At 36.4% G+C, this 12,741-nt stretch overlaps 1 protein-coding gene across 2 annotated transcripts; it reads left to right on the top strand.

The window, feature by feature from the left end:
* The first annotated feature begins 2,427 nt into the window (after positions 1-2,427).
* On the top strand, positions 2,428-12,623 carry ncmap (non-compact myelin associated protein). Of its 2 annotated transcripts, XM_067367661.1 has the most exons (5): positions 2,428-2,766; positions 8,197-8,264; positions 8,378-8,484; positions 9,177-9,261; positions 10,327-12,623. In XM_067367661.1, exons 2-5 carry the CDS (start codon positions 8,248-8,250, stop codon positions 10,601-10,603), a joined length of 486 nt encoding a protein of 161 aa, XP_067223762.1. In that variant the 5' UTR covers positions 2,428-2,766; positions 8,197-8,247; the 3' UTR covers positions 10,604-12,623. The 2 variants fall into 2 exon arrangements, with proteins under 2 accessions (XP_067223762.1, XP_067223763.1); XM_067367662.1 differs by lacking the exon at positions 8,197-8,264 and having other exon boundaries at positions 2,433-2,766.
* The last annotated feature ends 118 nt before the right edge of the window (positions 12,624-12,741 follow it).

Genomic DNA, 12,741 nt, shown 5'->3' on the forward strand with positions numbered 1-12,741 from the left:
GCAAATTAACAAGTTGACATTTTTTTATTTTCTTAAGATTTTCAGTGAAGTAAATAATAACTCATTTGTTTGGCAAGAACTCAAAATAAAAAAAAGTTTATCAACTAAATATTTTAAGTTAATTACTATCGAAATGTATGAGTTATATCAGTACTTCAAGTTAGGAGCAATTAACATGCATGAGCATACATACAAACTCAACTTAAACATACAAACTTAAAGCAGAACTAAGTAACTTTTTTTACCTTCATAAATAGTTTTCTAAGTCCTTACGATGGTTAATTGACTTGTAGTGGTGTGTTTGAGGCGAGCACTAACCCCCTCTGGCACGTCTTTGCCAGAATACAGCACTTGCAACTTGAGCTGCATCTACCCGACACAATCTGGCCTCATGTTCACGTTCACGCGAGAGTGACAAAATGCTTTACGGTAATTCAAAAACAATGTATATATTATGACTTTATAAGACAATTTCGAAAATTACCCACCTCCATCGAGTGTACTGTATTTGCAAATTACCCACCTCCTCTTTCTTGTACTGTATTTGCAAAACTACTGCGCTGGCGAGTGTTGTAGTCGTTGTAGTCCAGAGCTGCGCTTGGAGTATTTATGACAGTGTCATTCACTGAAGGAAACTGTAGGGGGAGCTTCGCGAATCTTGCTTAGTTCTGCTTTAACATACAATCTCAAAACTTGATAGTTCTGCTTACTTAAAATTGGGAACATCATAACTCAAAAAATTTGATGTAACTGATTACCTGTGATAAATGTTCAGGTTTACAGTGTAGCATGTACATGTCGCCACAGGTAATGCACGAGTCGTATGATCAGCAGAGGAGGTAACTTAGGCCTATAAAAACATGATGCTCACAGTTTTCAGGGAAGGCGATAAAGCATGACATGATGTACATATCATAAATATGTCATAAAAATGTTAGTGTTTTTGTTAAAAAATCTTTTAGACAACTGATGTTAAGGTAACTACTATTGGCTTCAAATTACAGTTTGTTTTGCGAGATGAACTCGACAGGTTTCTTCCTAGAAATTACCTGCACATTTGCTTTTTTGTAACAAGCCGAAGTTTAAAATTTCCTTTAAAAGCCAACATATCTGAAAATAGTCCCATCAGAGTCATTGTTTATTTTTGCAAAATGGGGAACAAACCATCCCACGACTCAACCTTTGTAAAATATCAAATAATCAATCAATCAAATCAGATGATGCAAGAAGCTCAGCGGTGGCCATTATAGAGTTTTGTTTTGTTTGAACTAGATCGAGGCCGAGGACAATGGAGTCCCTTCTGTAAGTCTCCACTCTCCTCCAGTTGTTTGTGAAAGTTGAGCAGGACCTTTAAAAGTGTTCTTGTTATATAATGATGCCATCTGACAAAAGTTTCCCACAGTGAAAAGAAAAAGAGTGCAAACCGCCAAACACAAGAGCCACATTTTCCCACTGGGACAAACACTATCGGGGACCATGAAGTTTAGTTACACTTCACAAAAAAGAGACGAGGTAGAGGGACGGAGACAAAAGAACTGAACTGAATTGAATGTGCGAATGTACGTTAATATCTGTAATTTCATATCAAACACTGTATCTAAAAGAGGAATGACAGAAAGTGGCTCTCACCGAGAAAAAAAAGGGTAAAAAACACTTCTTTTTTTTCTCTTTACAGGTAACTTGATTCCCGCTGTGGCATATGGCCCTGGCTGGCTGGCTGGAAAACCCATAAGTGAAACTCTGTCATGGGATCCCTAGAGGAAGGAATCCCCTTGAAAAAGAACAAACGCCCCCTTTCTTTTATTGACGCATTACAAAACAGGTGTGTGTGAGTGTGTGTATTGGGATAGAGGGATGAAATATACCCTTTTCTGGGAGTTGCTTTCAAAAAGAAAGAGTTACAAAACACCAAAGTATGACTCATCTTAACACATATGCTTTATTATGCTGTTCTAGTAATATTAATATTAGTAAATTATGCTTAAATGTAAATGCTAATGAATTAATTATACAGTTCATAAACACATAACTTTCAAAATTTCTGATCCTTAGAATATGTTAATTGGCTTAAGTGATGTACAAAAACAGGATATTGCATGCATGTTAACTTTGAAATGAAAACCATGAGAATCAAAACAACTCTTGATGTTCTGGTAGCTGCTCAAATCATCTGATTGCAATTGAGTGTTTGTTAAGGATGTACTCGAAGGGAATCTGATTGAATATTTGAATAAGGCTGATAAGACATCATCTGTAAACCACATCAGCTCTCTCTGTGGCCCTTGATTTGCATGGGGACAGCAGGAGTGTTAATACAATCCTATAATGATTTTCTCAGTCGCAGAGAAAGTCAATGAGAAATCCTGTCTGTGTGTGTGTGTGTGTGTTTAATTAAAGGTGAGTAATGACTGAGAACGGAGCATGTGTTGTGAATGTGGCACGCCTTGGGGGCCAGGCCAGACCTGAAAAACCAGCTACCGCTTTCAGTCCAGAGAGCTCTGATATGGCACGTCGTGTCGACCTCTCTGCCAAAGGCTGAAACCATCCCACACTTCTTCACTTTTCAATCACACCTGAAGTTCACTCATTTCGCCTGTTCGAACTAACTTCAGACAGGGTTTTCCATTTTGCTTTTCTGTCCCAGCGGCAGTGTGTGCGAGGGAAGGAGCGTGTGGACTATGCTCACTTCAGGCGATTAAAGGAGGGGGAGTGGAAGGATTGATTCGGTGGAGAGAGAAGCTCCACGACAGGGAACTGATCGTACAGGTAAGTGATTTTTTTCCTATTATCACTTTTTTTTTACATTCAATTTTGTGTGTGATTTGTCTCCTATCATCTTGGGACCTCGCAGAGTCTCTGGCTGCATGCCTCAGGTGTGTGTAGGAAAGTTATTGAGATGGACAGATTGTGTATATTCAAAGCGAGTTGAATAAGTGGCTATTATTCAACTTACCTTGTCTCTCTGTTGTACAGCGAAAATAGTAGCAAACCAGTCAACTAAAGTAAACAAACTCATCTCAGTAGGTCAGATCATGTTTCATGGCAGATACACTAAAACGTAAACTTTTGCTGTTGTTACCTTAAAGTGAGATTTCTACCTGATCCGATCCTTAAAAATGATTTTTGTTAGTGTTACCTATATATATATATATATATATATATATATATATATATATATATATATATATATATATATATATATATATATATATATATATATATATATATATATATATATATATATATTCAGGTAAATTTAGTCATGCACTGTCAAAAACTGTCTTGTTTTTACAAGAACATACTATTTCAGTCTTTCTACTTTTCTACTTTTTAAGTTACCGCATGAAGCACATGAGGTTTTAGTCCTAATACTCTGAGAAACTAATAGTAGTATACAATGTTATGAAGGCCTGATGTCCTCTTCCTTTGTGTTTGTGACATCTGGCCATATGATAATGATATTGAACTATTTCTGGTATAGGAACTATCATAGTGTTGTTTTTCCCTTTTTTGACAGGACCAAGAGGATGTGCTGTTCTGTACATCCTCTGAGAATCTGATAAACACACAATCACTTTTTAAAGTTTCTTTTTGACTTGCTTTTGATGTGATTGCAACCTTAAACTGACATTGCACACAAAGCGCTGGCAGGTCAGTCAATACTTATTGTGTGTTCTGGAACAATACAGAAGGTTCCTGTAAACAGTCAGGCTTCATTTAGATTCAGTTCAAATGTTCTGCTATGTATTTTGAAGTATTTTTTTGTGTTTTAGTGAGTAAGGAGTTGGGGATATGTTTAAGAATCCGTCTTCAGGCGGACACATACCTGTAGCAGAAGTGATGAATGGGCCTTTGTTAAGTCAGGGGAACTGAGGACTGATCTTGTGTGTAAAGGCTGTAGTCAGGGCTGTGACGTGCACTGGAGACCAGAAATACGTGAGAACGCACCTGTGATCTAATCAGTTTTTTACTGGTTAAATATTCACTCATGATTTTAACCCAAATTGATCACATTTATATTCTATTGTGTGTATAATTGATTGTTACACCAAATCAACTGACAGCGACATGCATACCTTTACAAATTTGACCTACGGTTTAACTCATTTAGTTAATAGAATTGGACAAGGTTAAGCTTTTTAGTCAGAAGCAATTATAACAGCTTATTTAAAATGAACAAATAAATACATGTAAATCTACTATTATAAGAAATAGATTAGGCAGAGACTTAAACTTTTGGAATGAGTTATAACCACACCTTTTGCTGACAACAAGTAATTAAAAAGCACTTCAAGGGAAGATATAGACTAGAGAGATTGAGAAAGGGTGAAAGATCACACTAAGTGCTTTCTAGAGTTGCTGGTTTCTCGGTCCCACTTTATATTAAGTGGCCTTAACTACTATGTACTTGCATCAAAAAATAAGTACAATGTACTTATTTGGTTCATATTGAACTGCAAAACACGTTTGCTGCTGAGGTGGGATACAGATAAGGTTAGGGAAAGTTTTGGTAGTATGGGTAGGTTTAAGGGTAGGGGTAAGGTATAAGAGATGGGTCAACAGTGTAATTATAAATGTAATTAAAGAAAATAATTACAGATGTAATTACATGCAGGTGTTTTTAAAATATTAGTATACAATGTAAAAACATGCATGTACACAATAAGTGCATTGTATCAAATGATTAATTTAGTAGATAAGGCTACTTAATATAAAGTGGGACTGGTTTCTCCACAGTTTTAAACCTGAGATAAAAAGGTGTTTTGATTTATACATTCATAATATTTTTTTGAACTACTATTGATGCAATATGTATAATTATTTTTTTTTAATTAATATAACAAGTTTATTTTAGGTCTTTTATTTAAATTTCAACATTTTATGAAACAATAGTTTTTTTTTTTCTGATTTGAGAATAAACTTGTTTAATTTATATTTTAATTATTAGCTTTTTATCACAAGTTCTTGTTTGTTCAGACAATATTTAAATTGGTGAGTTGAATTTATAGCAGAAATGTGTCTCTGGCAAGATTCAAGGTTTGTCTTGTTCTGTTCCAGCTGCTCTGTTCATGTCTGAGAGTTTAAAGTGGCTATAAATTAAATCAAGTGGCACAGGCTGACACTTCAAACCTCAGAGTGTATTATGGTCTGTTTTATGGTGGTGTGAAACCAAGCTCCATACTGATGTCCTGTGATTCACCTTGTAGCTCAGGCAACAGAATTTACAACTATTTGCTGTTCTTTGGTGGTATAGGCGCTGTATTTTTCTTTCCATCAGCTCTGATTGCTTCTGTCAGAAGTTCTCATAAGAGCCAGCCTCGAATGTTATGGCCTGTCTGGTACAGAAGAGGCTGTTTTACGAAGTGAGGCTCTGAAAATAGGAGGATGAGCTTGGCAACTGAGTAAATAAATGCAGGTTATTAGGCGCCTCTAAAAATTTCTATTCTCATCTCAGATCTAGATTATTCTGTTTACTTCCACTTCCTTGAGGTGATAAATAATACATCTGTTGATAAATAACGTCATACAGTGACGAAGAACTACCCATATTAAAATTAATTTATTGATTATTATGTCCATATAATACTAAAACTTTTATTTTTTGCATTTTGTCTAAATGCTACAGGTGAATTCACAACATTATAATATACCATATGAAAAATAGATTTTGAGATATATACCCCACATATTTATTATAGCTTGTCAAATTTGCCTCTTGGATGTTAGCAAAAACACGCCGTTTTTGTGTGTCCCTTTAAACGCAAATGAGCTGCTGCTCTCGGCCTGGTTTTAGAAAAAGGACGAAGCTTTAACAGCTTGTGCAACAACAACAAAGCTGGACAATCTCACGCAGCCAAAATAGCGATTAGTCAGTAACGGTGTTCAGCCTTGCATTGCTCAAACCGGAGTCTGACACTGATGGAGAGACTCAGGAAGAAGTTACAACTTTTAGAATGAAACTGGACCTTTCTGAATGGTTAGTGGATAAATTTATGTAGTTGCGATGGAGTTGAAACAACTCATCGTCATGTTAAACTTTTGTGCAAATCCAGCATTGAATTGACCCTCGTCAATTGACCCTCGTTTGTGAAACGGCGTAAAATTACGGCATTAGCAACAACACTCTACTACAACAACTCTTCCTCTTCTCTAAAGCAGCCCAACATGGGGTTTGTGATGTCATCAACCCAGGAAGAAGCTCGTTATAGTCTTTACCAGCCATTTGTTGTAGTCCTTAAAGGGTTAGTTCACCCAAAAATAAAAATGTATTACTTACCCTCATGCCGTTCCACACCCGTAAGACCTTCGTTCATCTTCGGAACACAAAGATATTTTACTTGAAATCCGATGGCTCCGTGAGGCCTCCATAGGAAGCAATGTCACTTCCTCTCTCAAGATCCATAAAGGTACTAAAAACATATTTAAATCAGTTCATGTGAGTACAGTGGTTCAATATTAATATTATAAAGCGATGAGAATATTTTTGGAGTGCCAAAAATAACAAAATAATGACTTATTTAGTGATGGCTGATTTCAAAACAATGCTTCAGGAAGCATCGGAGCACAGTGAATCAGTGTGCCGAATCTGCTGTTCGGAGCGCCAAAGTCACGTGATTTCAGCCATTGGCAGTTTGAAACGCGATCCGAATCATGATTCGACACACTGATTCACTTGTGCTCCGAAGCTTCATGATCCGAAGCTTCATGAAGCAGTGTTTTGAAATCGGCCATCACTAAATAAGTCGTTATTTTGATATTTTTTTGATATTTTTTCCTATAGAGGCCTCACTGAGCCATCAGATTTTAACTAAAATATCTTAATTTGTGTTCTGAAGATCAACGAAGGTTTTACGGGTGTGGAACGGCATGAGGGTAAGTAATAAATGACAGAATTTCTTTTTGGGTGTACTAACCCTTTAAAAAATGATTTCTATAAAAGATCTCCCTTTGCATTGAACTTTGAGTGTCGTAACTTTGCAGATGTTGTTTATGCTCAAACAGCAACATCACACACTAACTAAAGTTAAAAAGTGAAATCATAATCAAGGACCCCTTTCTTTAAAAGTATTAATCTAAATGTAAAAAGAGAGGAAATGAGCATGAACAATTAAATATCCATTCTCATCGGATACCTGAAAAATGTCTAATATCATATCTTACTAAAAGCTTAATCAGAACAGCCAAATGAACTCAAAATAAAGTGGGGTTTTGGTTCTAATTTACTCCAAAGTCCATTACAGTTAAAAGTGGCACAGAATTAGACAACAGATAAACATATATATATTTTTTACTGATTTGCTAATTTAGACTAAGAAGACCTTGTTCCTCTGGCCTAAATGCTGCTGTGAAGCCCACGCCGTCAGAATGTGTAATAGCTGTTATGAAGGTTTTGCATGTTTTGTAGTTGCCGGTCTATTTGAATATAATCAGCAGGTGAAGGATAGACTTTACATGTGCTGGAAAGTGTGTGAGCATGTAGCACTGTATAAATGCACTTGGATGAGTGATTTGGGGGAAAGGGATGGATTTATGTGTGTGCTGGGTTATTCAGCTTTTTATAGCCAATGCCATTTTCTTTTGAAGCAGCTCTGATTGTATCGTCGAGGATACTCCACAGTCAATTAAATCTAAAACCAACAGCAGCTGTATAATTTTGAGGTTGCGGTGCAGTTCAGTACGTCTGCGATGCACCATAACCGAGAGTTCACCGAGTACAAACCCTTGAAGTAAATCACATTTGTGCTGATTTAGAAAATGTTTCTAATTCATCCACAGACACATGCTGAATATATTGAGGAAGCTGGAAGACGGTGCTGCGTTAAGCGATTAAAAAAAAAAAAGGAAGTTGATGGGTTTGAGGTGTTTATTGCTGACAGATATATGGGATAATGATATACACCTCTCTGTCTTTCTTCATCAGATTAACTTAAACCATTTAAACACATAATCGCTCTGTCAAGTGCCTAAAGTACATAAACAGGGACCTGATGTGAAATCCAATCAAATGAAATCTTGCAGGCCATGTAGAATTAGCAGAACATCTAAAAAAGCACAAAACAATATGACCGTTTTGAGACGATAATGCATAAATAGGTTTCTAAACTAATTAGTAGTTCACTAAACACAATGAATCATGTATTCAGTGTGATTAAAGTCCCCAAAGCAATTTGGACTAATTAATGCTTTGTTTTATAGAAGGCAAACAACCAGAGCCAAAGGCACAGCACAGGAAGAAAACATTGTGAAATGTTGTTGTTGTTAAAGTAAAATGATAATATCAAATAATTTCTTCCTCATTTCTGAATTTTAAATTAAAATGCATAAACCAAAATGGGATTGTATGTTTAAACTTTTTTCCTTTTTTTTTTTTTTTTAGGACATATCTAAAGATGCAAAGGGCGGCCACAACATCCGTGACCCAATCCACAATAACACAGAACACCACAGCCATCACCAAGTCTAGAGAACAAATCCTCACGCAGAGTAAGTTTCAGATCTGTACACTATGATGAAGTCTGACACCCATGCAAGCGGCTGATGCACCTGCATCAAAAGCCATTAGAAACCATTATAATCAGTGATTCTGTCTGCACTGGATGCACTATTCCAGTGGTTCTCAAACCTGTCCTGGAGTACCACCACCCCTGCACATTCTTTGTGTCTCCCTCATCTATCACACCCGATTCAACTAATGAGCTCATTACTGCAAGACCTAAAATGGGGGTGTCAGATATAGGGAGACACACAAAATGTGCAGGGCTGGTGGTACTCCAGGACAGGTTTGAGAACCACTGCACTATTCTATTTTTGATGTACTCCACTTGTGCTACTTCTGACAGAAGGGACAAATAGATTTGGAACGTGCAATTTGGCGTTGCATGCGCTCTTCTCGCTAAGAGTGAGAAATCTAGAACATTGTGAACGCCTCATGTCCTGGAACTTGTTCTACAACATTTTTTAAATATTCACATTCAGTATTCTACTATCATTTCCCTCATTTTGCAATCAAATGAAGGCACTTCTCTAAATGTCTTTATTGATGTGCTTACATTTATTTCTTGCAGTTTTGGCTTTATTCGTTTTCGTTGAATGACTGGAAGGAAATATGTGATCCTCCCAACTCTTAATGTTCACAATATGTCTAATAAAACATTACCTGTTCGTTGTGTTCACAGGCTCAGGAGCCATGATAGCTGTTATCGTCATTGGTATAATCATCATTCTAACATTTTTGCTTATAGTCCTCAAGACGTACAACAGGTATGGCAACATTTTGATGTGAATCATAATGAATGAGTTGCATACCACAAAACGAACAGAACTCCTTGTCTACCAAAAATAGCAGGACAATTTTAGGCAGACCTTTTAATGAGGCCTAAAAGTAGATATGACGCAAAACCATTGTTAGACAAAGACACTCTTAAAACATTCACAGGGCCGAAAGGAACAGGTTATGAAAGACTTCAGATCTGTTTAATTAAGAGAACTAAATTGATTTATATGGTTTATTATTTTAGGGATCATCAATATTAAAAACAAAAAAATTGACAAATATCGATAAGTAGATAATTTTTTGTTATTGTGCCCAATAACAAAATAAATGGCCAAAATTCCATAGTATTTTGTCTAAATAAGTTGGCTAAAATAAAAAGACTAAAAACTAAAATATTTTAAATGCTACAAGGAAAAATGCAAATTTGCTAAATATTACATTTAGCAGCATTATTAACTCTTTTCCCATCAGCGTTTTTTTTTTTTTAAGTTTGCCAGTCACCGCTAACATTTTTTTTTTTTTTTTTTTTATCATTTTCACAAAACATTCATGGCCCCCAGAATATTTTTTTGTATGAATTTCTTAACATGCAATATAATCAACAGAAAGAACAAAAAAAAAAATCTAAATTTTCATAAAAATAAAAACATCATTTTAAACAAAAAGCTCTAAGACTACAACGTGCATAAGCAATGCTTTTATTGCTTGTCTCTGCTGCTTTTTTTCCTGTGTTTTGATCTGGAGATTCTGTATTCTTTCAGAAGATACACAATAGCACCCCCTACAGTATAACAGTGAAAACACGGAAAGCTGGAAAATCCCTTCAATGGCAGGGAAGCGTTGTCTCATAAATGATGGAAAATTCTGTCAATGGGAGGGAAAGACTTAAGTTATTTGGGTTTTGAAATATTGATAAATAATAATAAAAAAACCTCCAATTTCGGCCAATACCAATATGGTACCCATCCTTACATTTTACTCATCAAATTTTATTCTTTTTGATAAACATACTTCTATGTATCAATCCATTTTTATAATAATTTCTCTGACAGGAGGACTCATGCAAACAGGATGCTGGCAGGAGGCTCCAGCAAACCACGAAAGAAAGCGTCCTCAACTACTACAAATACAAACCTGGCCATGAGCAACGTGGCTGCGAGCTCAGTCTCTGGAAGCTTTGTGCAGTCCAACACGTCCTCAGAGAACGGGTTCCGCATTCCTCGGGTCGAAGTGGGAAACTTGGAGAGGAGTAATGGAGAGCATTTCAGCACCAACAGTGGCTCAACAATTGTGACAGTACATGACATGCCATCAGTAGATAACACATAGCAGAAATCTCTGGACTTACACGTGCAAAGATATTAACATACCAAAATGAACAAAGAACCAATGGAAGAGGCCCGGTCATATCTGAGCACACACCATTCACTGCCCGTTTAGGATCTTATGAAACTTTGAGGACCTTAAAGATTGAAAAGAGCCTGTATATATGATAATGAAGAACTTGAAGAATGTGAATGTGATTCTACTTTTTATTTTTAGCACTGGATTTGGCGATGAAATGTAGGTTAAAACAATGTAGGTTTCTGCCTTGAGCTAAAACGGTTTTCATTAAAAATGAAATTGTGGGAGCCAGTTAGAGATGTTAAGGATGCTACATCAATGTATTACCAGGACATTTGCACTCTAATAGTAAAGTCTCTGATATAAGATTGTTCAAACATTATACTTTTTTACTATGCTGAATATTCAAACCTTACATTTATGCACTTTGCAGACGCTGATCCAAAGCTGTTTAGATTGCATTCAAGGTAGACCGGGGGTAAATGTCATCATTACTCAAAAACCTTTTGAAATATTTGGATATAATTTTTATGTCAGTAACTTGTATCTGTGTTCTACTTGTTAACAGTCACCAAATGTTGTCACAATATTGATTGAAACATTAGAAGTCAAATGTTACATTTGCCCCCACATGATTGCGATTGTAACAGCATATGGGGGCAATTGTAACAACACATGTAATACCTTCATATAAATACCAAGGACCATAATAAACTCCAAAGAATATGGATATAGTAATAAGACTATTTAATATCCATTACATGCATATTATCCAGAACAATTAATTAACTCCCCTTGCTGTTTTCATTGGTCTGAACCTAGGCATGCTGTAAACAGAGAGTGTACAGGGCCTACTCAGTAAAATGGATCCCCAGATTTAGAGGCAAAAACACTTTTCTTAAATTATTGGAAAACAATAATCTATTTTGATGTCCTTACTAAGCTGGACACTATTTTGATGGTGTCTGGGGCAATTGTAACACAGTTTTACAATCGCCGACAAGCTACCCTGCTAGCTAGAAACAACAAAGCTTATGTTTGACAAAGATATCAAATGTTAGACAACAGAATGGTCATCAAAACAAGACCGATCTAAATTCATAGACATTAATTGTTAAGACAGTATGAGGAAAATACTGTAGATGAAAAACAAAACTTTTATAGCCTACCTCAAAAATGAGTCTTTGCAGAAAAACTTTACCAAGTATGATTTAGAAGCTTGTCCCCAGCAGGCATGCAGAAAGGGATCTTCACAGAGCACATACAAAATGAGTTTCATGGTTCTGTCTCATTTCTTATTGGTGTAATTTGAGCTGTTACAATTGACCCTTCCCAAAGACCCGCCTCCCTTAGTTACTGTTGCGTTGTCCAAGCCATGGCGCTGTCACGCCACCCAGAGTGAAAAATACATCGCGGAGCAAAGAGGACACTGACAACACGTCAACAGACAAGACAGAGCAGGTTACTTATGATATTAAACAAAGCCCCAGCTTTGAAATTGTGTTTTTTTTTTAAGAAATTCGAACAATAAAAACCATTTTGTGGCCCTTTAATGCGTCGTGACAGATTGCTGTAGCGCCTCAGCTCAAGCGGCTCATGAACCGATCATCTCTTCATACTATGAATGAACATTAGAAGGAATGTTGTTTCAAGCGTGGAAGATGTCAGTACACACCATTTTTCAAGTTCAAGTCCACCTAAGTTCATCTTCTAACTCCTGACTGCTTTGTCGGACAAAATGGCGGATTCGGCGTTATGATTGGTTAGATCGCTTGTCAATCAAACTCCCGGCGAAGGGTCAATTGCCCCGTTACAATTGCCCCCGGTCTCCTATATATTTTGTGTTCACACAATCTGTGAAGCTCGAACCCATCACCTTGACAGTACTACTGCTATTTTAGGACCAGAAGGCATTGGTGAGACTGGAAAACACTGTGTGCATAAATAGATGTTATCTTGTATGCTGGTGGTAATTACATCTTTAGAAGTGCCTGTGTTTCCCGCATTAAACAGCTGTGATGATTGATTTGTCAATAATTTATTGGCTTATTCTTTTAAAAAAAAAGATTCAAACATGTTTGTGAGTTAGCTGTTTGAATCAGAATCAGTGGATCATTTAGAAT

The sequence above is a fragment of the Chanodichthys erythropterus genome, chromosome 18, assembly GCF_024489055.1.
Source record: "Chanodichthys erythropterus isolate Z2021 chromosome 18, ASM2448905v1, whole genome shotgun sequence".
Classification (NCBI taxonomy): Eukaryota; Metazoa; Chordata; class Actinopteri; order Cypriniformes; family Xenocyprididae; genus Chanodichthys; species Chanodichthys erythropterus.

Coding starts and splice junctions, on each gene's coding strand:
- ncmap (XM_067367661.1), top strand. Junction 8,485..9,176: donor AGAACAAATCCTCACGCAGA/GTAAGTTTCAGA, acceptor TTGTGTTCACAG/GCTCAGGAGCCATGATAGCT. Junction 9,262..10,326: donor GTCCTCAAGACGTACAACAG/GTATGGCAACAT, acceptor TTTCTCTGACAG/GAGGACTCATGCAAACAGGA.